Source organism: Phocoena phocoena, chromosome 17 (genome assembly GCF_963924675.1).
Source record: "Phocoena phocoena chromosome 17, mPhoPho1.1, whole genome shotgun sequence".
Classification (NCBI taxonomy): Eukaryota; Metazoa; Chordata; class Mammalia; order Artiodactyla; family Phocoenidae; genus Phocoena; species Phocoena phocoena.
In genome coordinates, this window is record NC_089235.1 from 5,003,973 (window position 1) to 5,026,373 (window position 22,401).

At 44.7% G+C, this 22,401-nt stretch overlaps 1 protein-coding gene across 4 annotated transcripts in view; it reads left to right on the plus strand.

Moving 5' to 3' along the window:
- LYN (LYN proto-oncogene, Src family tyrosine kinase) overlaps nucleotides 1–22,401 on the plus strand; it is a 76,770-nt gene that overhangs the window by 13,565 nt on the left and 40,804 nt on the right. Inside the window, exons 1-8 of one of the 4 annotated variants that reach the window (XM_065895108.1) lie at nucleotides 8,107–8,179; nucleotides 8,694–8,695; nucleotides 10,287–10,332; nucleotides 11,166–11,271; nucleotides 13,048–13,146; nucleotides 13,267–13,370; nucleotides 14,691–14,840; nucleotides 16,119–16,271. In XM_065895108.1, coding sequence (XP_065751180.1) covers nucleotides 8,107–8,179; nucleotides 8,694–8,695; nucleotides 10,287–10,332; nucleotides 11,166–11,271; nucleotides 13,048–13,146; nucleotides 13,267–13,370; nucleotides 14,691–14,840; nucleotides 16,119–16,271 — 733 coding nt within the window. Of the gene's footprint in view, nucleotides 1–8,101; nucleotides 8,243–8,693; nucleotides 8,696–9,402; nucleotides 9,412–10,286; nucleotides 10,333–11,165; nucleotides 11,272–13,047; nucleotides 13,147–13,266; nucleotides 13,371–14,690; nucleotides 14,841–16,118; nucleotides 16,272–22,401 lie in introns of those variants that run through there. The other 3 variants (XM_065895110.1, XM_065895107.1, XM_065895109.1) reach the window with 3 other exon arrangements.

The following is a 22,401-nucleotide window of genomic DNA, read 5'->3' on the forward strand; positions in this document are numbered from 1 at the left end:
AGGGATAAACTAGGAGATTGGGATTGACGTATACACACTACTATATATAAAACAGACAGCTAATAAGGACCTACTGTAGAGCACAGGGAACTCTACTCAATACTCTGTGACGACCCATATGGGAAAAGAATTTTAAAAAGAGTGAATATATGTATATGAATAACTGATTCACTTTGCTGTACCCCTGAAACTAACGCAACATTGTAAACCAGCTATACTCCAATAAAAATTAATTAATAATAATAGTAATAAAGAGGGCTTTCCTGGTGGCGCAGTGGTTGAGAGTCCGCCTGCCGATGCGGGGGACACGGGTTCGTGCCCCGGTCCGGGAAGATCCCACATGCCGCGGAGTGGCGGGGCCCATGAGCCATGGCCGCTGGGCCTGTGCGTCCGGAGCCTGTGCTCCACAGCGGGAGAGGTCACAACAGTGAGAGGCCCGCGTACCGCAAAAAAAAAAAAAAAAAAAAAATAGTAATAAAGAAATGACATAGAAGCAAGAAAGCCAGAGATGCTCAGTTAAAAAAAAAAACGTGGATGGGGGATGGCTGCCCCCTTGGACACTGATTCAATACCAGTCCTGGTCTTTCCGGTGCTCTCCTCTTCAGACTCCTGTTTCTCATTCTTGTAAATCAAGAGTACTTCTTTTAAATCACGTCGCCCTTCCTTCAAGGGGGAGCCCGATGGCTCAAACTTAGTCACGGACTGGGGGTGAAATTCATGCCGCAGGAGCTGCTTTGTGGGCCAAGTGGTCAAAGCCTTGCTCTTGGTATGGAACCTCAAGGAGAACTGGGAGCTGGGGATTGCCAAGTACCGAAATGACATTGACTTAGTTGCCCCAAGACAGTGTTCTTGTTTCATAAGGTATTTAGACCTTAGGGAGGGCTTTATAGTAGAGGCTGGTCAAGTAAGAGAGCCAGGCTCTGCGCCCCTGGAGCCCGTGCTCCGCAACAAGAGAGGGCGCGATAGTGAGAGGCCCGCGCACCGTGATGAAGAGTGGCCCCTGCTCGCCGCAACTGGAGAAAGCCCTCACACAGAAACGAGACCCAACACAGCCAAAAATAAATAAATAAAATTTTTTTTAAAAAAGGCAAAATTCCTTTAAAAAAAAAAAAAAAAGAAAGCCAGGCTCTGGAGCCAGGTGGACCTGGGTTACCAGCTTTCCAACTGTGTTGATAATGGCTTTCTGGGTGATTTTATTGAGGAAAAATATCAAGAATGTATGAAAATGAATACCATGGTGTATAAGAAACAAAAACCTTAGTTGCCTAAGTAAAGAGAGTCTGGCTATACCCTTTTCAATTCTATCTCTTGCAAAAGGAATTTAGGAAAATTGACCAAAAAAAAAGACAACTACTTAGGTTGGAGTTGATGGCATTGGTCGTGGAGTTAATTCTGGCACTCTCTCCTCTTCTGCCCTCCCACGGACACCTGTGAGTCTTTTCTGACCCCTTTTCTTTCTGATAAGTAGTTTGGAGAAAACATCGCAACTCCTCCGTGGACTTTGCTTCTCTAAAAAAGCCTCCAAAGTCTCATCCTTGAAAGTAAAGTAAGAAGGAAAACAATCAAAGTGTGTCTAAAAGGTTTCTTTTTGGGTGGGCAAAGTACGTCTCTTGAGTTATGCAACTGGTTGCAGACTGCATGGATGAGAATTGTTTTAGGACGAGTCCCTGTGTATGACCCTTGAACCAACTCAACTTGGAAGCTCAAGGCCACTTTTGTCTGGGGGATTGTTACCACCCATCTCCACGGCCTTGGGGTTTCCTGTCTCTTTCTAGGCCCCCTAACTCAAAACTCTTTTGGAGATGAGCTCCCTCCACAGTCATGCAGGAGGCTTGGGTGGATAGAAGTGCAGCTTCAAGACCGATGGGCCAAGGTCCACTTTAACGGGGACCTTTGATCACCAGGCACAGGTCCATCTGTCGGAGTAGCATCCTGGTATGCGCTGTGCCAGGCTCAGAGCAAGCAATTCCACCTCCTTCTCTTTTTTTCCCACGCGCCGCCTGTCTCCTACCCTAGAGATGTTTCTGGTTACTCCAGAACACGACCACTTGATGTTGCAAGGTCAGGCAAGAGAAGGGCGGTGACAGGATGGATACTTCAGAGCCTGTGGATGAGTCATTCACTTGCTGCTGGGAAAACGCAATGCAAATTTATGAACTCAGCTTGGGAAGTTGCAGTGAAGTGGGAAAAAAATGTTTTAAATTTCTTTTTGGCTGCTAGGATAAAGGCAGAAAATGCATCAGTTGTCAAAAAAACAAAATGCGTGAGTTGTAATAAAAACAAAAACACTTTCTTTTGTAGCACTTTGTAAAGGCAAGAAATTTAGGTTCTCGGGGGTTATATTCTAGTACCTTTGTTTTTAAATTTTAAGGTCTAGGATTGTGTGAAATAGCTGTTAAAACGTGGATTCAGATTTTATAGGGGAAGTGGCATCCGATTTCCTGTTTTTGATTTCTTTAAGCTCTCAGAATATGAGAAATTGGTGATTTAAAAATCTTTGTATAGCCGAGAGGGAGGTGAATTTATATGGACTTCAGGTTGAAATAGACATGATGGAATATCTTTTGAACTTGTGAAACTTACGATGAATAACAAAATATTACCCAAAATGTATATTATACAAATCCAAACTCAGGAACCTCTTTCACTACACAATTCCTTCGCTTCTTCCTTAATGACAGAGTAATACACACATTTACATTCAGGTCATCATGTTATAAAAGTGGACAGCAGAGTAACATGGCATATAGGGTGCCTTGCCCCGAAGAGGGGAGGGGGCAGAGAGGGAGAAAATGCAAGTGGCCCATGTGTCAGCCTGAGGCTGAGATGGGAGATGTGCTTCTGCTGTTCCCTGTTTGGGGTGAGGTGGGGTTTCCTTGTGCTTCTCATCATGGGATTGTTTCTCTTCCAATGTTGGAGGGAAAACTGGCATGTGGACCACATTTATTTATGTAGTTAACAAAGATCTATCTAGCTCTTACTGTGTGCTGCTTTAAGTATACTTCTAAGCACTTTACAAGTATTAACTGATTTAACTCATCTACTCCTCATAACAACCTAATGAGCTCGATGAAGTTATCTCCATTTTTTCAGAAGGAAACTGAAGCATAGCGGTTAGGCCACTTGCCCAGGTTCACACAGTTAATAATTGAGGGACCCAGGATCTGAGTTTAGCAATCCAACTTCACAGTCCTTTACTCCAAAATATTTTGCAAACTGTGGTGTCTTCCCTTAGGAATTTTTAAGAGAAAATTTCTGTATACGATCGGGCACCTTACAAGTGGACTTCAGAACCCAACCAACACGGTAGTGGGTATCCTTTCAGGCTTTTTTCTGTGGACATTCAATATATATGGGTATGTGTGTGTGCGTATATGTGTGTATATACTGATTGGTTATATAAATTGATTGATAGATATGATTTTTTTTCAGTCAATAATGATTGGTGGTCAAGAACATCCAAATTATACAAATCTCTCTTTTTACCCCACTTCAGTCTCATAATATGTCAGTTTGGTCTCATTTAATGGACTCTCCCCTATTGATGGACACCTCGTCTCTGTCTGTAGTATAAATAAGACTGATATGAACATTCGTTTATATTCCCTTTGTGACAGAGGGTTGCCCACTGTCTCTGTCTCATTAGATCACCTACTCGGGCTTATGTGTGAACATCCCAGGGTTGTATTTGCATGTCAGACACTCAGGTATTATTATGAGTAACTCAAAGTCTCCACATGTAAAATGTGCCTTCATTTACTGTTAAACAAACAAACAAAAAATTTGAAGATGTTGTCATCTACATCGTCCACAGCACTTTATGTAAAGCCCCTCATACATAACTTCAGAATTCTCACGCCGGGGCCACCCTGTCTGGTGAGGCAGGTCAGCTTCCCCTTTCCCTGGTGCAAGCGTGATGCTGCGGGCTTTCCTCTGGCTCCTCCTGCCAGGAAGCCTGCTACCCCGCAAAGCTGGTGCCCACCTGCTTCCACATTTGCATCCTCCTCTTCTCCTTGCCTCGAGTTTTCTGTTTCCAGTTTATTAAACTTACTTTTTGTAAAAGCATTTCAGATCCTTTTGAGAAAGAAGAGGCTATAAAAACAATCTCTTTAGTATTATTAATAAGGAGATAAAATGCCTGTTTCAAAATAGCCATTGTTTGGCAACATGGTAATTTAAAAAAAAAAAGAAAAAGCACAGACTTTAGGCTAAAACTATGTGAGTCCATCATTCACTTGTGCAATGGCTTTAGGCCAGCCATTTAATCTCTGCAAGGCTCAGTTTACTCCTCTGTAAAGTGGGGTTAATAATACCTGGGTTTCTTTGAGGATTAAATGAGATGCTCAGAAAATTACAAATGTTTAATTGAAAAATCCTAAGGTGTGAATCATTGTAAAGCGTAGCTCCTGTCACTTGCAAACACATAACTGTGCTCTCAGTTTTTGTTGGGGGTGCATGTGTTTCGTGCTTTTCTGGTACCTTCGTACAGTGAAAAGAATTGAGGACCTGGTGTGAGCTGGTGGTGTTTATCCCCTGACGCAGCAAGATGCTCTCTGAGCTTTTTTGCTGGAGTGTTTGAATTGCAGGGACCCAAACTCAAAGCTCAGTGCTAGTGGGTTAGGGTCTTCCTCTACAGTATGTACTTTTGGTTCTCAATTATCCATGTGATGGGGGAGGGGAAATCATGACATAAACGTAAATAAACGATAATCTGCAGATTATATCACCTCCTCACACATCCACCTGCTTTTTATTTTCATTCTCCGTCTTCCTTCCCACGGAGCGGGCCCTCGGACAATCGCCGTCACCCCTTCAGAGGTCTGGGTCACCGATTCCTCGCTCTGCGCCCTGTAACGAAGACCCACAAAGCGCTTTTCTAATCTCATCTCCTGCCTTCACACGCAAACGCGTGCGCGCACACATACACACTACAGGGGTTCCTAATATTTTGGAAAAAAATTTTTTTTCATAAAGTTGTTCGTACCATCCTCCTATTTTCTCCCTTACCCGACTTTTTAGTTTGAAAATTTCGAATCTACAGAAAAGAAAGAATACCCTCACCTAGATTCACTAATTTTTTTTTTTACTGTTTTGCCACATCTGTCCCCTCCTCTTGTTCCCCTGGCCCCCTTTCTCTTTTTCATTGTGGCGGAAGTGTTGAAAGTTGCAGATACCCTGAGCTTGCATCCCTACCCGCCTTGCGCGCTTCTCCTCTGATGTGGACCTTCTCCTGCGTGACCGCAGTACCGTCATCACGCCTTTAAAGCGCGCAGTTGCCCACGATCACGTTCACGCGTATTCAGGTTTCCCCAAGGATCCAGCCACGCGTCCTCCCCCCTCCCCCCCCATTCATTCAAAGCTCATTCAAGATAGAGCTCCGCCCCTTCTCCTCCCTTGTCCTTTTTTTTTTTTTTTGCGGTACGCGGGCCTCTCACTGTCGGGGCCTCTCCCGTTGCGGAGCACAGGCTCCGGACGCGCAGGCCCAGTGGCCATGGCTCACGGGCCCAGCCGCTCCGCGGCATGTGGGATCTTCCCGGACCGGGGCACGAACCCGTGTCCCCTGCATCGGCAGGCGGACTCTCAACCACTGCGCCACCGGGGAATCCCTCCCCTGTCCTTTTTGAGGCGCCCAGCTTCTGGCACATCGTGGATTTGTCTGATCGTTTTGTTCCTCTAACCTCTGTGTTTCCTATAAACTAGAAGTTAGTGCTAGAGGTCTCTGTCCCTCTGTCTCTAATAAAAACACAACGGCCAGGGCGGGGGCGTCTCCTTTCCTTTTCCTCGGCCTCCTTGAGCAGGAGTGGTTGGGATGAACATGCTGGAAGCCCCGAGTGCTTGTTGGTCCCTCCATTCCTTCCGTGAACCCTCGGAGCACCTGCTCTGAGCAGGCACATGGCAGTAAAGCGTGAGGAGTGGGCAGAGGGGTGACCTTTTCAGTAGGGTGGCTGGGAAGACCTGTTGGGGAGGTAACATTTGGGTCCAGATCTGGAAAAAAGAGAGTGGAAAAGCGGGCTCGGGGAAAGCCGGGCTGCCTGGGCCGGGTGCGCGTGCCTCCCGGGGACCCGCCGGACTCCTCCTCTCGCAGCTCGGGGCGCAATCGGGGGTCCGCGCGGGGTGGCCTTTTCCGCTACCGAGTTCCCTCTTTCAGGCATCACCGTTTTAATGTGGATGATTTAAACACAGCTTCTTTGGAGGATGAGGGTGGGACTAGTCCGAAGAGAACTCCCCTGTTTATTTACAGATCAACTAGAAAACCCATCTCCATTTCAGAAGCTTTAGCAAATGAAAAAAAAAACCGTCCTATTTTGAGTCAGAGGAGTACTTGCTTCCCCTTTATTTTGGGAACTACAGCTCGCTAGTTTCAGAAAGGGGTGTGACTGTCCTTAGAGGCTTCCTACGTCAACCAATGAAATGATAAGGTGAAGTTCGCAGACCTCCTGGAAGCCTGCAGGACCAAACGCAGGATGAGCTAGGGCGACAATGCAGAGAGGATGACAGTTCAGAGAAGAGCCCCTGAGGTTTCTCTGTACAACAGGAGGTATTCCGAATTCCCACCGCCCGCCTTCCCCACGCGGAACCATCCATCTATCGTCCTCTAAAGTTCTAGGCAGGGGTCCGCCTTGGCAGTGTTTCAGAATGGCACAGATCACTGGGGAGCACCCGCCCCTCGCCCCCCTCCCCGGGCCCAGGAGAACTTCCTGGACTGTGTCCAGGGAATCTGTTCTGTGACCCTAGACGATTCTGGTGTGCCTTCAGGTTTGGGAACGCTGCCCTCTAAGACCTCCTAATGGAGCTCATAACAGATTTTGTTTTGTTTTCAATGTATAAATTTGACCATGAGGCTGTACTGTACGGCAATATTCATATCCGATTTCAGTTTTAAAATCATCTTTGGAGTCCCCAGAGTGCTTTGGGTGGCGCTCTACACATCCTAGTGTTAACTGAATAGACGAATAAGAGTGTAGCATTTAGAGGGGTGGCTCCGCCTGTCTGGTTGCCCGCACAAGCCCCCCCCCCAACCCCAACCCTGTCGGGTTCTTCCCTGAAGCCTTAGGCTTGCTGATGGCCCCCTTTTGTGCCTCTGGCTCGGACGTCTCTCCTGGTTTCCAGGCTCACTAGTCTCACTGAGAGGTGTACAGGATGTGATGGTTTGGGTGTTCCTGCAAGCATCTTTTCTCCGTACCTGTGCCTCCTCTTATTTCCAGTCTTGGTGAAGGCCACCTCCATTGCCCCAGGCCCCAAGCCGCTTTTGGTTAGAGCCAGATTCCATGCCCTCTGCCTCTTACTCACGCTTGCCTCTGAAGCCCCAGGTCCCCTTACTTCACCTTGCCCAGCGACATTTGTCTTCAGCTTTGCCTCCCTCTCCAGCCCAACTCGCGGACTTCCCTCCTTGTTCCCTGAAGGGGTCAGCTTGAACTAGTTCCCTGAAGGGGTCAGCTTGAACTAGTTCCCTGAAGGGGTCAGCTTGAACTAGTTCCCTGAAGGGCTCAACCTGAACTAGTTCCCTTAAGGGGTCAGCTTGAACTAGTTCTCTGAAGGGCTCAACTTGAACAAGTTCCCTTAAGCGGTCAGCTTGAACTAGTTCCCTGAAGGGACCTTGTTATCTCAGGGCCAATACTTTGCATGTGAAGTTCCTTCTTCCTGGAATCCCTTTACTGACTTTGCCACCTGGCTGACATCACTCCCATTTTGACTCACAGAGCATTTCCTTCATGACACTTCCCTGCCCACATCCTTTTCCTCTTGCCTGAGTGCGATGTCTTTTCCTATGTCCTGTGCAGCCTCTGTCATTGACTTGCCACATTGTATTGTAATTTTAATTCACCCATCTTTGCCGCAAGAATATGAGTGTCTTTAGGGCAGGAATTATATCTTGCTGACATAAAACTGATGCTCAATAAATAGTTTTTGAATGAATGAATGAACAAATGTATGAACAAGCAGCCAGTTTGTGAACAGTATCCACCTTTGAGTTTGTTAAACCATCCGCAATGAAGAATAAAAGCGTATTTTTTTAACTCTTCGTTAATGGAGAGATTTTGGTGTCTTGAAGCCAGTTCTGGAATGGTAAAACAATGCCATGGCTTTTGTATTCCAACAGGAACTATGGGATGTATAAAATCAAAAAGGAAAGACAATCTGAAAGACGATGGAATAGATTTGAAGACTCAACCAGTACGTAATACTGACCGAACTATTTATGTGAGAGATCCAACGTCCAATAAACAGCAAAGGCCAGTAAGTAGATAGCCTCAGGGGAGCATTCCCACAGCAGGATCAAAGCATGGCTGCCTAATTTAAACACCAAATCTGTACCATGTGCATGCAAAAAAAAAAAAAAAAAGAAATCATGTCAATTACTTGGGCCTCCAATAATTTTTGATATGCTTTGTAACTTAATCCTTTAAAGAGCTTATAAATATTTTCAGGATAACCGGGCCACTTAATGTACAATAAAGGGGGCTTTGGTCACCTTCTTATGTGTGGAGATAATCACCTTTCCTATCCCTGGTGTGAAGACCCATTCTTTATATATAAAGATATGTATCTGAGCTGGTGTGACTTAGGATAGGTAGTGAGACTAGAAGGAAATGCTGGATTCAAGTCAGAAGCCAAAACAGGCCCTTTGGTGTATCATACTTTATCCCATCTCGTTGTTCTTTAATTAATTCAAAATAGTACAAACACTGAAGTTGTCATGACTTATTACAAAGGATTAAAAGACTTTTTTTTAAAAACGCACATCTAATTCTGCCTTCTAACCTCACACAGATGTCTGTACCAACATTTTTATATGAGTGATGTGCTGTTTGATGCATCTAAGAAATGCTTGGCAAATGAAGGACTAATGCCGCATTTCATGGGAGAGAGGAACAGAGTTTTGGATAATTACAACCTTAAATGCACTTTATTTCAGATTTTGTATCCTCTCCATCTATTCACTCACTATATGTATGTATGTATATCTCCCATTGCCTGGTTTTTATGGAATTCCTCAGCATTTAAGCTGGAAGTAGCTTATTCCACGTTAGCCCAAATGCCTTCATTAAGAGTTTTCATAGTTTCTCTAATCTGACATGTTTCTGAATCAGCTTGCTGCTTTCAAAATGATTTAATCAGTTTCTCATCTTGTTTCCTCTAATAACTCATTTAAAGCTGATCATGCATCCTAATTTTGCACATCTAAATAAGTTTAAAAATCGGTGTAAAGCTTCTTGAAATCAGCATCGAAGGATAATATGGACCCAAGATTTTCTGATACCAGAAGAAAGTAATGCCCCCCACCCCCGGAGATATTATGGACTGACTTTCATCAGAAATTTAAGTTTCAGTACAAACTGTTTTGGTCCACATTCCACCAGATCACTTTAATCAAGGAGAAACATGATTTGTGGGTGTAAGCCTCTGACAGTACCTTCTCTAAAAGAAGCTCAAGAGATCTTTACACATCCTCCCCACGGTCACTGAGGGAAAAAGGGATTTGATTTAAAAGGTGATTGAGGTGGGCTTTGTGCCACCAGACCCTTCCTGATAATTCATCTCTCAACTAAAATAACAGGGATGCCATCTGTCCCCATAACAGAATCAGGGTCGGCCACAGGAAGCCTGGATCTGTTAGCACTTGTTCTCAGCTGCTAGAGACCGAGCCCTGACTGCAGTTTTTAAGACAAGTCTGGGAGTTGTGAAGATCCGCAGTCCTGGGCCGGTGGCACTTCCACAAGGTCACCAGGGCCCCAGGTGACCCCCCAGGGCCCCTCTCTATCTTTTTCTCTGCTGTCTCTGGTGACTGGTTTCCATATTGCTGAGACCCCCGTTCGTCACCTTCTTCTAGGCAGAAAGAAGAGGGCCAGGGGATACGAGAGTCAGGCCCCAAGCCCCACACGACCTGCTTGCAGATAAACTCCTTCCACATCTGCATAGAATGCTAGAGAATCAGAAAGCATCACCATTTAGCTGGGCACATTGCCTCCCCCAATAATATTAGGGGTCTGGTACCAAATCAGAGAGAGGGTGCTGATTGGGTCAGCAGCTCGCAGCCACTGGCCAGAGCCCTGGTCATTTCCTGCCGCCAGGCCCGTGGCCGCTGGAGAAGGAAAAGCCGTTCCCTGGGCTGCGGAGGTCAGGACGCAGCTCCACAGGACTGCTCGTCGGTACTCCTTTCTGGCTTAATGAATTAATCTAAACCCCATTCGCTTCTGTTAGAAAATGATGCAACATTCAACACGAATGTAAGTGTCAAAAGCTAAACATAAAAATGTATTTTTCTAACAAATATTCTCTCGTAGGTTGCAGACTCTCAGCTTTTACCAGGACAGAGGTTTCAAAATAAAGGTATGTTTTCACGGCATCTTGGACATTTCTTTACTGTTAGAGCCTCTGTAAAGTAGTTGTCCTGGGTGTTTCTGTTGATTTTTTTTTTATTGTGAAAACATATACACAGCCTAGAATTTATCATCTTAACCATCCAAGTGTTCAGTTCAGTAGCACTAAGTACCTCCACACTGTTGGCAACCATCACCTCCATCCATTTCCAGAACTTTCCTTCATCCCAAACTGAAACTCTGTGCCCATCAAACGTGGAACTCCCGTCCCTCCTCCTCCCAGCTTCTGGTAGTCACCATTCTGCATTCTGTCTCTATGAGTTGGACGACTCCAGGAATCTCGCCTAAGTGGAATCAAGCAGTATTTGTCCTTTAGTGGCTGGCTTTTGTCACTTAGCGTCATGCCTTCAAGGTTCATCCATGTTGTGGCATCCGTCAGAATTTTCCTCCTTTTTAAGGCTGAATAATATTCTGTTGTATGTATAGACCAGATTTTGTTTATCCATTCATCAGAGTGTGTTTGGATTGTTTCCTCCTTTTAGCTTTTGTAAATAACTCTGCTATGAGCATGGGTGTATCACTTCGTAAACCTAGAGTTGGGAAGTTATTGTGGTCGTAGGTCTATGTGATTTGAGATAACAAACACTGTACCGGTGTGTGCAGTGTATGACCGACCATGGACCGTGTGGGCCCCGAGCCCCACTAGGAAGGAAGCAGGTCTTTATTCCAGCTGCCCGTCTCTCGGTGCCTCACTGCATCCTTTGTGCCCCATGACACGTGAATTTGTTACAACATTTCTGCTGTGGATTCTCAAAGGTCTTTGCCTGCATTCTTCATTTTCAGACCCAGAGGAGCAAGGAGACATCGTGGTCGCATTGTACCCCTATGATGGCATCCACCCAGACGACTTGTCCTTCAAGAAAGGAGAGAAGATGAAAGTCCTGGAGGAGTAAGTGCGCCCAGGCATCCCCCACCCCCGCCTGCTGCCCTGGCTTGGCCGCCAGCAGCACAATGCAGCAGACACCCCTCTGGGGTGGACATGGGGCCCCCAGCCTCCTTGCTGCCCGAAGGAGCAGGGCTAGAGAGATTTTCCTCTTAGGCTTTGCTGTGAGCACTTCCCAAGGGTTTTCCCTTTCTTTCCTTATCCATCAGTGCTGTCTTAAGAGGTTTAGGTCTATGTGGAGTTTGCATGTTATTTTAATTCCATTTCTAAACAATTTTTACTTATTTATTTACTTACTTGGCTGTGTTGGGTCCTCGTTGCTGTGCGAAGGCTTTCTCTAGTTGCGGTGAGCGGGGGCTACTCTTCGTTGCGGTGCGCGGGCTTCTCGTTGTGGTGGCTTCTCTTGTTGCGGAGCACGGGCTCTAGGCGCGCGGGCTTCAGTAGTTGTGGCACGCGGGCTCTAGAACACGGGCTCAGTAGTTGTGGCGCATGGGCTTAGTTGCTCCACGGCATGTGGGATCTTCCCAGAACAGGGCTCGAACCCGTGTCCCCTGCATTGGCAGGCGGATTCTCAACCACTGCACCAACAGGGAAGCCCCTTACCATTTTTATTTCGTTATTTTACTCACATTAAGACTGGGTGTATGGGTCCAACTGGGTGTGACTCTTCAGGGCGTGGTGCTGAAGCAGTGGTCGTCCCGGGAGAGCCCCCACTCAGCATTTGGCGTTTCTGTGAAGATGCTTGGACATCATTTCCTTGACCCCTCCAGGCTGGCTCACACACCTGTGGCCCTGCTCAGACCACAGGGCTCAGCCCTGTGCTGGGAATGATGAACTCCAAGAATTCTAGTAATCTTTCATATGGTATCACCTCGGCCTGCCAACTGGGACACCCTTGGTTGGTTGGAGGAGGGAGACCCTGATTAAGTTTATGGTGTTGAGTGGCTGAGAGCAGTTGTCAGTTCCTGGCTGAGTGTGAACTTGAGCCAGATCCTGGCCCTGCCACCTGATAGCTGTGTGACCCTGACGAGTCACTTCAGCTCTACACCTTAGTGTCTTCACTTATGAACCGGGAACAGCAATACCTCTGTCATGGGGTTGATGTGAAGGTTATGTGTGTACATATATACAAACATGGCACAGGCATGTAGTGGACCACAGCCTAGTGGCAGCTGTAATTGTCCTTCACGTCTTGCAGACGAGGGTCCCGTCTGGGTGTGGGAATCTGATGGGGAACATAGTTGAGGCTCTCACAGGGACCCGTCCGTTCCTCCCTCCCCAGCCCCTTCCCCAGCTCCACGCCTCCCACAGAAGATGAGGGTATGGTGACGAGGCCTATAGCTGCTTGGGATTATTTTATGGTTTTCTATTTCTTTTTCCCACGGCTTGTGTCTATGGAAATGAGATGTTTTAACAAAGGCGTTTATGACATAGGAACTATGGCCCTTTATTCCCTTGACTCCCATTTCTGTAAGGACCCTAAAGCGTTTCTTAGATGTGAACTTTTTGTTTCTGCAAGATGGGAACCATTTTCACCAACCCCCGTTTGGCAGCTCTGAGCACAGCGACCCACACTTCAGTCGTGAGACTGTTTTCTTTTGCTTCCATCACTAAACGTATTTATGTTTTAGCAAGAAGTATGAACTTTCTCCCTGGATTCTGGGTTTCCAGGGGTCTTCCCCGCCCTCCCTCACCCTGCAAGACAGACACATTAAGACAATTGCTCTTGTAGTTCTTGAGTCATTGAAAACAAACCCTTTTGGATGTGTGTTTCTATTCCAGGCATGGAGAATGGTGGAAAGCTAAATCCCTTTCGACGAAGAGAGAAGGCTTCATCCCCAGCAACTACGTAGCCAAAGTCAACACCTTGGAAACGGAAGAGTGAGTCCTTTCCCGTGTCATCTGGGACAGTTCTGTTTGTGGCTCTGGGTTTCTTGTTTATTTTCGTCTTTTTCCTTCCCGGGATTAAAACACCCATGAAATGTTAATATGTCTTCTCAGGTGGTTTTTCAAGGATATAACCAGGAAAGATGCAGAAAGGCAGCTTCTGGCACCAGGGAACAGCGCTGGAGCTTTTCTTATCAGAGAAAGTGAAACATTAAAAGGTAAGAAGTGACCTAAGGCCTCTTATAAAACACTGTTTAGGAAATCATTCTTAGAAACGATTCTAGAATCCTGAAAAAAAAAAGAAAAAGAATTTTTTTTGGAAAATAAGTCAATTACTGGCAGACCTCGTTTTATTGGCTTCACTGTACTACACTTTGCAAATACTGCAGTTTTTTACAAACTGAAGGTTTGTGGCAACGCTGCATCGAGCAAGTCTGTTGGTGCCATTTTTCCAAGAGCATTTGTTCACTTCATGAGCAAATGTGTCTCTATGCACATTTTGGTAATTCTTGCAGTATTTCACTCTTTTTCTTTATTATTATATTTGTTATGAGTGATCTGTGATCAGTGATCTTTGATGTTACTGTTATGACTCACTGAAGGATCAGATGATGGTTAGCAAGTTTTAGCAATAAAGTGTTTTTTTTAATTAAAGTATATATGTTGTTTTTTTAAACTTATGCTATTGAACACTTAATAGACTACAGTACAGTGTAAACATAACGTCTTTAATGCACTGGGAAACCAAAACGTTTGTGTGATTTCCTTTATTAGGGTATTTGCTTTCTTGAGGTGGTTTGGAACTGAGCCCACATTATCTCTGAGATATGCCTGTACTATGTTCTGGTAGTGAAAGTTTTATAGTTTGATAACAAATAACAAGCTCAAATTATTAGTTTTGCTACTAAAAGTAACATAAAAGCAGACATAATGATGGCTATTTTTTTTACCATGCTTTATGTTTACTGAGCCTCTTAAATTATTATTTAGTATAAAACTTGAAATTTTAAGAGAAAGAAAATCACAATAACTTTTCAATTCAGCAAAATAATTTTTTGAAAAACCCATCACAAAGAAGAAAAAGTGTGTTGGTAAGCTTCACAGCAAACAGAACACTAGCTTTGTCAAGTAGACTTTTTATAAGACTTTAAAATTATGCACTATATACATGCTCAGTTTATATTTTGCATATTTTTATGGCAAAATGTGTCCATGGTGTGTATAATACCAACCTTTTAAAAAAGATTTTATTGAAGTACAGTTGATTTACAATGTTATGTTAATTTCCGCTATACAGCAAAATGATTCCATTATACATATATATATATATTCTTTTTCATATTCTTTTCCATTATGGTTTATCACAGGATATGGAATATAGTTCCCTGTGCTCTACAGTAGGACCTTGTTGTTTATCCATCCTATACATACTAGTTTGCATCTGCTAATCCCAAACTCCCAATCCTCCCCTCCCCCGTAACGCCAATCTTACTTACAAAATGTAAGTGTAATCTTCGCTTGTACTTCTTCCCCCACAGGAAGTTACTCTCTGTCTGTCAGAGATTATGACCCCGTGCATGGTGACGTTATTAAGCACTACAAAATCAGAAGCCTGGACAATGGGGGTTATTACATCTCCCCACGAATCACTTTTCCTTGTATCAGTGACATGATTAAGCATTACCAAAGTAAGTGAAAATGCAAGGTCAGACAAGAAAAGAGACATCTATTATGATAAATGTATGGTGTCAAACATTTATATTAAATCTTTTTGTATCTTGAAACTTTATTGAGTTCATTGATGAACTCTAGTAGTTTTCTAGTCGCATCTTTAGGATTTTCTATGTATACTATCATGTCATCTGCAAACAGTGACAGTTTTACTTCCTTTTCAATTTGGAGTCATTTTATTTCTTTTTCTTGTCTGATTGCTGTGGCTAGGACTTCCAATACTATGTTGAATAAAATGTTTTATGTATTATATTTCTTTTGGATAAAGTTGGAGGATGATATTCTATAATTGGTTCTAAATTAATCTATAAGTATACATTCAAGGTCAGATTTGATCTTTGTGAATAATTATCCTAGTCCTTCCCACCTAGTTTGTGCTGTTTAACAGTTAATATTCCAGAATTGCAAAGAGAAAAATGGATATTATTTTCGCATAGTACATATTTTTACAACGCATCTTTAAATATCTGGAATAGGAATGCAAATTTGTAGAACTGTGTCCTAGTGTATACGTGTCTATGTGTGTGTAAAGTACATACCATGAGTGTGTATTACTCTTGGCAAAAGAAAACAGAAATAACAATAACACCAAAATATTTAGAAGTGGCCTGTCAGTGGTCCTCTGTCGCCAATCTGCTCTACAGCCTGGCTAAGCTGAACCCATGACTGTGTGTTTGAGGCCAGTTGTAGTGGGTAACTCTTGTTACTGCTTATTTCTTCAACCTGCTCCAAGGGATTACACATAAAATTTGCTTAGGTCCCAAAATATGGAGAGAGCAAGTACCCCAGATTTTGTGGAGTCCTCCTTCCCTCTCTGTTACCCCCATCCATTTATCCATCTGGCACATGTGTTGAGGGCGTGTTCTGGCACTGGGCCCCCATGGTGACGTGACCGAGTTCCCGCCATTGTGCCCTGGAGAGCTTACATGGGCTCTGTAATTAAAATTATATTCTATTAAGTATGACAACATGTCAGCCTTTGTTTATCTGTTCATTTTGTTGTTTTTATTTTTATAGGTTAGCTTTACTAATGCATAAAATCAAGTCTGTCTTAAATTGTCTTTCATTTAAGAATTTCAGAAGTCATGATTACGCAGAAGATAACCCTATAAGCATTTTAGGTTCGTAGACCTTGGCAAGTTGAAAATATAAGACTCATAGTCCAAACTTCCCTATAGATACTGGTAAAATACAAGGGATGACTTTTTCCACGTTTATTTTCTCTTTCAAATTAGAGCAGTCAGATGGCTTGTGCAGAAGATTGGAGAAGGCATGCATTAGTCCCAAACCACAGAAGCCGTGGGACAAAGATGCCTGGGAGATCCCCCGGGAATCCATTAAGCTGGTGAAGAAGCTCGGCGCTGGGCAGTTCGGGGAAGTCTGGATGGGTGAGTGTGCGGCTCTGGAGCCAGAGTCCCTCCTGGGGGCAACAGCAGGAGAAATAAGGAGCTCCGGCCGATTTCTATCAGTTTTCTCAGAAGCATCGGTGCTTTTGTTTTCCTCTGTCCACTTGTGCCAAGAACTAGCCTACACAACCTACATGATTAGACTCTTCCTCTTCCTCGTAACTTAGTAGTTCTCTGTCAGGATGAATTTTTTTTCATAAATTTATTTATTTATCTATTTTTGGCTGCGTTGGGTCTTCGTTGCTGTGCGTGGGCTTTCTCTAGTTGCAGCAAGCGGGGCTCCTCTTCATTGTGGTGCGTGAGCTTCTCATTGTGACGGCTTCTCTTGTTGTGGAACATGGGCTCTAGGCATGCAGGCTTCAGTAGTTGTGGTGCACGGACTGAGTAGTTGTGGCTCACGGGCTTAGTTGCTCCGCGGCATGTGGGATCTTCCCGGACCAGGGCTCGAACCTGTGTCCCCTGCATTGGCAGGCGGACCTTTAACCACTGCACCACCAGGGAAGTCCCAAGGCTGAATGTTTATAAGGAAGGGGACAGTGGGCATTTATCCTGGTGGTTCTGTCTACTCTTCCGTGATTCTCTCATCACCAGATTCTCTGGACACAAGTTAAGTACAGGAATGTGCTTGCATCTCAGGGAAGGGTACACTTGGGTTAGGACCATCCTTACTAATGGGCTTAATAGGAAGCCTCACAGCTATTGCTGTTTCTCATCAAGAAACTTTCTAAAGATAACTCAAAATTCCACTGTTAGAGAATCGTTCCTTACTGTTAAGTACTGCCTTCTCAGGCTGGCAAGAAAAGCACCAAAATGATAACAGTGGCTTTCTCCAGCAGATACTTTTTGCCCACCTGTCTTTTCTAAAGCTTTTATAATGACTGTGAATTCCTTGTTCTTTTGTAAAAAGAATTTTTTAAAACGATTTTGTACTGCATCATGGCTTCCACGCCAGCTTTGTGTGAGTGAGAGCAAACATGATTTCTAAAGAGAAGGGGCAGACAGCTTTTAAAACCCATCCAGCCCCAGCCCAGCCGGTCTGCGAGGAAGAGGCTTCCCTCTAAAATCTCAGCCCCTGGGATCACAGCTTTGCCCATTTTCTCCTGTTGTCACTGCTTTAGCCAAAGTATCGTTTAAATATGCCTCTGCATTCTTACTGCGCTGTAAGTCTCTGGGAGCATGATAACGGAATTCAGGTAAATTATGAGTACATAACCTCACCTTGCTCACTGGGGTCTGCGTGTGTACCTGGCGCTCTGTTTCCGGTCGGGCCCGCAGGTCTGGGGGCGTGATCTCGCTCTAGGTGTGTCTTTGCCCACCCTCTGCGGCCCAGATCGTCACCTCCTGCCCCTCCTTGCTCTGTCCACCTTTTTTTTTTAATTGAAGTAAAATTCATGTAACATAAGATCAATCATTTTAAAGTGGACAACTCAGTGACATTTACTACCTTCACATGGCTGTGCAGCCACCGCCTCTATCTAGTACCAAAATACTTCCATGACTCCAGAAGGAAACACTAGACACTCCCCTTCCCCCCCGACCCCGGCCCCTGGACACCCACCCTTCTGCTTCCTTTCTCTATGGCTGTGATACCCTAGGAACCTCATGTAAGTGGAATCATACAGACGTTCGTCTTTTTATGTCTGGCTTATCTCACTCAGCATGGTGTCGTCAGGGTTCACTCACGTTGCAGCCTGTGTCAGAATTTCTTTCGTCTTTTATGGTTGAACAATATTCCATTGTATGGATATACCACAGCTTATCTATTTATCCGTTGATGAACATTTGGGTTGTTTCTACTTTGGGCTGTTATGCATAATGCTTCTTTGAACATTCGTGTGCAAATTACTGTGTGGACAAATGTTTTCATTTCTCTTGGTTATATACATCCTCCTAGGAGTGGAATTGCTGGGTCACATGGTAATTCTATGTTTAACTTTTGAAGGAACTGTCAAATTGGTATCTGCTCTTTTTTTTTTTTTTTTAATTGCAACTTTTCCCCCGAGGTATTCGCAAGTTACTTCTTAATATATTTTTTCCAAATCCACAGAATAGGGGCAGGTATAATAAACACTGTATATTCTTCACCTAGATTCACCACTTAATATTTTGCTGTATCCTCTACACACACACACACACACACACACACACACACACACACACACACACGTATTTTATTGTTATTGTGGAGCCACGTGAGGGTAAGTTGCAGAGGTGATGACTTTCACCCCTAAGTACTTACACAGGTGTCTCCTAAGAAAGCCATCAACTCCCACTGCACAGTGCTCACGTTCGGGAAGCTCCACCTTGGTCCACACTGTCTAGTGTAGAGTCTACATCCGAATTCCCCCCATTGTCCCACTGGTGTGCTCATGGCTGTCGGGATCGTGTGTTTGCATTTAGTTGACCTGTCTGTAGTCTCCTTGAATCTGGAACGGTCCCCCAGCCCACCTCCATCGTTCATGACAGGTCAGTCACTTTGAAGAATTGCCCCTCGTTTGGATTTTCTGATTTTTCCCGTAATTTGGTCCAGGTTACGCCCTTGGGCACGAATAGCATCTAAGAGTTAAGCGATGCCGTGTCTTCCTGCGTCCATTGCGGCGCAGAATGAGGGTTGGTCCCATCATTGCCAATGTTCTGTTTCATTTTAAGGAGGACCACCAGATTTCTCCATTATGAATGTTACTTTTTAATTCCCTGTTGTAACTAATGAATCATCTGTAGGGAGAGTCTTTAACACTGTGTAAATATCCAAAAGCGCTTTCCCCAGACGCTTTCAGCATTACTTGCTCGTTTGGATTCTCATCCCTCTTAGAGGCCATAACTTCTCTGAAAGCTGCAGGCGTCTGTCCTCTGACCACCCTCCCCTAAACACGGCGACTCCAACCTCCGGCTCAGGCCAGGAACCAGGGACTCTGCCTTCCGTCCCTCGCCTCCCCTTTCCAGACTTGTGTCTTTAGTGAGCTTATTGGCAGGAAAATACACATTCGTGATTACATTTCACTGCCCTCTAGGTCTCCAAGTCCATCCTTCCTCTCTGCACGTGACTGGGGAGGAGATGAGTGTCCAGGGGGAGGCGGGAGAAAAGAATGTCCCAGCTACACATTCCAAGTGCATTTTCCTCCACTGTCTCACACACTCGCAGCAGTAGGGCTGGAAGAGAGGAGTCACCGTCACCATCGATGAATGAGGGCCCTGAGAAGCAGGGAAGCAGCTCACCCAGAGTCACTCAAGGCGGGGAAGAAGCCCGCTGCTGCGGCCTCCCAGAGACTCGGACTCGCTCACTTGCTAAGCTACCTACAAGTTAGTTGGACCTCCCTGGCCTCAGTTTCCTCATCAGGAAAATGAGCAAACAACTATCTCATCAGTTGCTGCAAGGAAGAATGAGATTATGTACCTGACGTGTTTGCTGTAGAGTCTGGCTCTATGTATGCTCTATTTTTATTATTATTTTCATCTTACCATGTTTGACTATAGTCACTAGAAGCTATATTTCAGTGGATTTTCCCCCAGTTTTAATTATGAGTTCGAACTATAAATAATCCAGTTAGACCTTCCTATGGAGATTTGGTGACGAAGGAATTGCATATCTGTCTTGAGGATAAAGTAGAGGGAGCTTGCTGGGGTGTCCTTGTCTGCTCTGAAACAGGAACCCTGCGTACGGAGTGGTCGTGTGGAGGTCTGTTCCACCCTCCTTGCGTTCAGCTGTGAAGTGGTATAAAGGCATTGAACTACACGCTCTGTGTACCTGAGAGATCAGATCGGCTGGTCTGAGATGTTGCCAGTTTCAGGGGGAAGAGATTGTGATAGCCTTCTTGTGTTTTCTTAAAATTTTCCCAAGGGCTACTAGCAAGGGGAATGGTAAGCTCTTTACCAGCTCCACCATGGGGGTGCCCACCGGTGCCACGTGCCAGCCCAGCTCGTACAGTCCAAAGACGCTGAGGGTGTGAGCTCACAGGCCCTCACAGCAAGGCATCAGGGAGGGCCCACGCCTGAGAAGACCTGCTCTCGGCCCGGTTCTGAGCCCCTGAGCCAATTTCTGTTCAGCGGCTTGAGGCTGTGCTGAAACTGTCACCTGGAGCTCAAGCCACTGGTCCTTTCTGGGATGGAGAAAACCTCTTTGCTTCCGATTCCAGATGAGCTAAATCCTCCTGCCCATCCACCCTCTCCCATTCATGGGCTTCCACGTGCTCAATGTCGATGCTGATTTTAGAGGAGTTTTATTTAACGTGTACCCAGGTGGTGCCTGGGAGAAACTGTGGTTTAGAGGAGGGGAGAATGGGACCATGGAAAAGATATAATTGGTCTCTCCAGAGTGCTACTTTTTATTTAGACTGTTTGAAAGAGGCTAAAAATCTTGGGAAGATTCAGCATTTGGATAGGTTTGTTGATCATGTGTGTGTGTGTGTGTTAAAATTTATCACCGTAGCCATTTTTAAGTGTATAGTTCAGGACTGGTATGGACATTCACACTGTAAAACCAATCTTCAGAACTTTCACCTTGCAGAACTGGGGCTCTAACCTCGTTAAACACAACTCTCCTTCTCCCCTCCTCCCAGCCCCAGGTAACCCCACCACTCTGCTTTCTAAGAGCGTGACTACTCTAGGGACCCCGAATAAGTAAAATCATACAGTTGTGCGTGTGTGTGTGTGTGTGTGTGTGTGTGTGTGTGTGTGAGACCAGCTTATTTCATTTGGAGCATAACGTCCTCCGGGTTCATCCCTACTGTAGGTGTATGTAAGAATTTCCTTCCATTTTTAAGGCCAAACAATATTCCATTGCGTATTAATTATGCAGTAATATAGATTACCATATAGTAATCCATAAACAATGGATTTCGGTTACCCGTTCATCCACTGATGGACACTGTTTTGGCTGTTGTGAATAATGCCGCCGTGAACGTGAGTGCAAAAATATCTCTCTGAGACCTTGCTGCCACTTTTGGTGGGGTACACACCCAGGAGTGGAATTGCCACATAATATGGTAGCTCTATGTTTATTTTTTGAGGAACCTCCACACTGTTTTCCTTGGTGACTGCATCAATTTACGCTCCCACCAACGTTTCTCCACATCTTCCCCGGCACTTGTCATTTTCTGGTGGATTTTTTGTTTGTCTGTTCGTTTGTTAGTAGCCCTCCTAGTGGATGTGAGGTGGTGTCTCATTGTGGTTTTGATTTGCATTTCCCTAATGGTTGGTAATGTTGAATATCTCTTCATGTGTTTATTGGTGACGTGTATATATATCTTCTTCGGGAAAACGTCTGTTCAGGTTCTTTGCCCATTTTTAAAATTAGGTTGTTTGTTTGATTTGCTAATAATGTTTGAAAAGGGAGAGATAGCAGAGGCTCACTTGAAATGGGGGTTATAATAGAACCTAGCCTGTAGGGATGGTATAAAAATTGAATGAGACGATGCAGGTAAGCATTTAATACAGTTGACAGCATTTAAGAACTGTTGTTATTATTAAATACTTAATTTTATTATGAAGATAGTATGATAAATTAGAGCAAAGGCTATGAAATAGAGACGAGAAATTACCCAGGATTCCCCCCTCAACACAAGCTGTTTCTTGCTGGTTTTTTTTTTTTTTTTGCGGTATGCGGGCCTCTCACTGTTGTGGCCTCTCCCGTTGCGGAGCACAGGCTCCGGACGCGCAGGCTCAGCGGCCATGGCTCACGGGCCCAGCCGCTCCGCGGCATGTGGGGTCTTCCCGGACCGGGGCACGAACCCGTGTCCCCTGCATCGGCAGGCGGACTCTCAACCACTGCGCCACCAGGGAAGCCCTGTTTGTTTGTTTTTTAATTAAACTTTTTGAGATAACTGTAGAGTCACATGCAGTTGTCAGAAATAATACAGAAATGAAAACATCTGTTCACACACTTTTACACAAATGTTCATAAGTAAGAGCATTATTCATAATAGCCAAAGAGTGTAAACAACCCAAATGTCCATCAGCTGATGAATGGATAAACAAAATGTGGTGTATCCATGCAATGGAATATTATTTGGCAATAAAAAGAAATAAAGTCCTGATACATGTTACAACATGGACGACCCTTGAAAACATGATGATAAAGGAAAGAAACCAGATACAAAGGACCATGTATCATGTG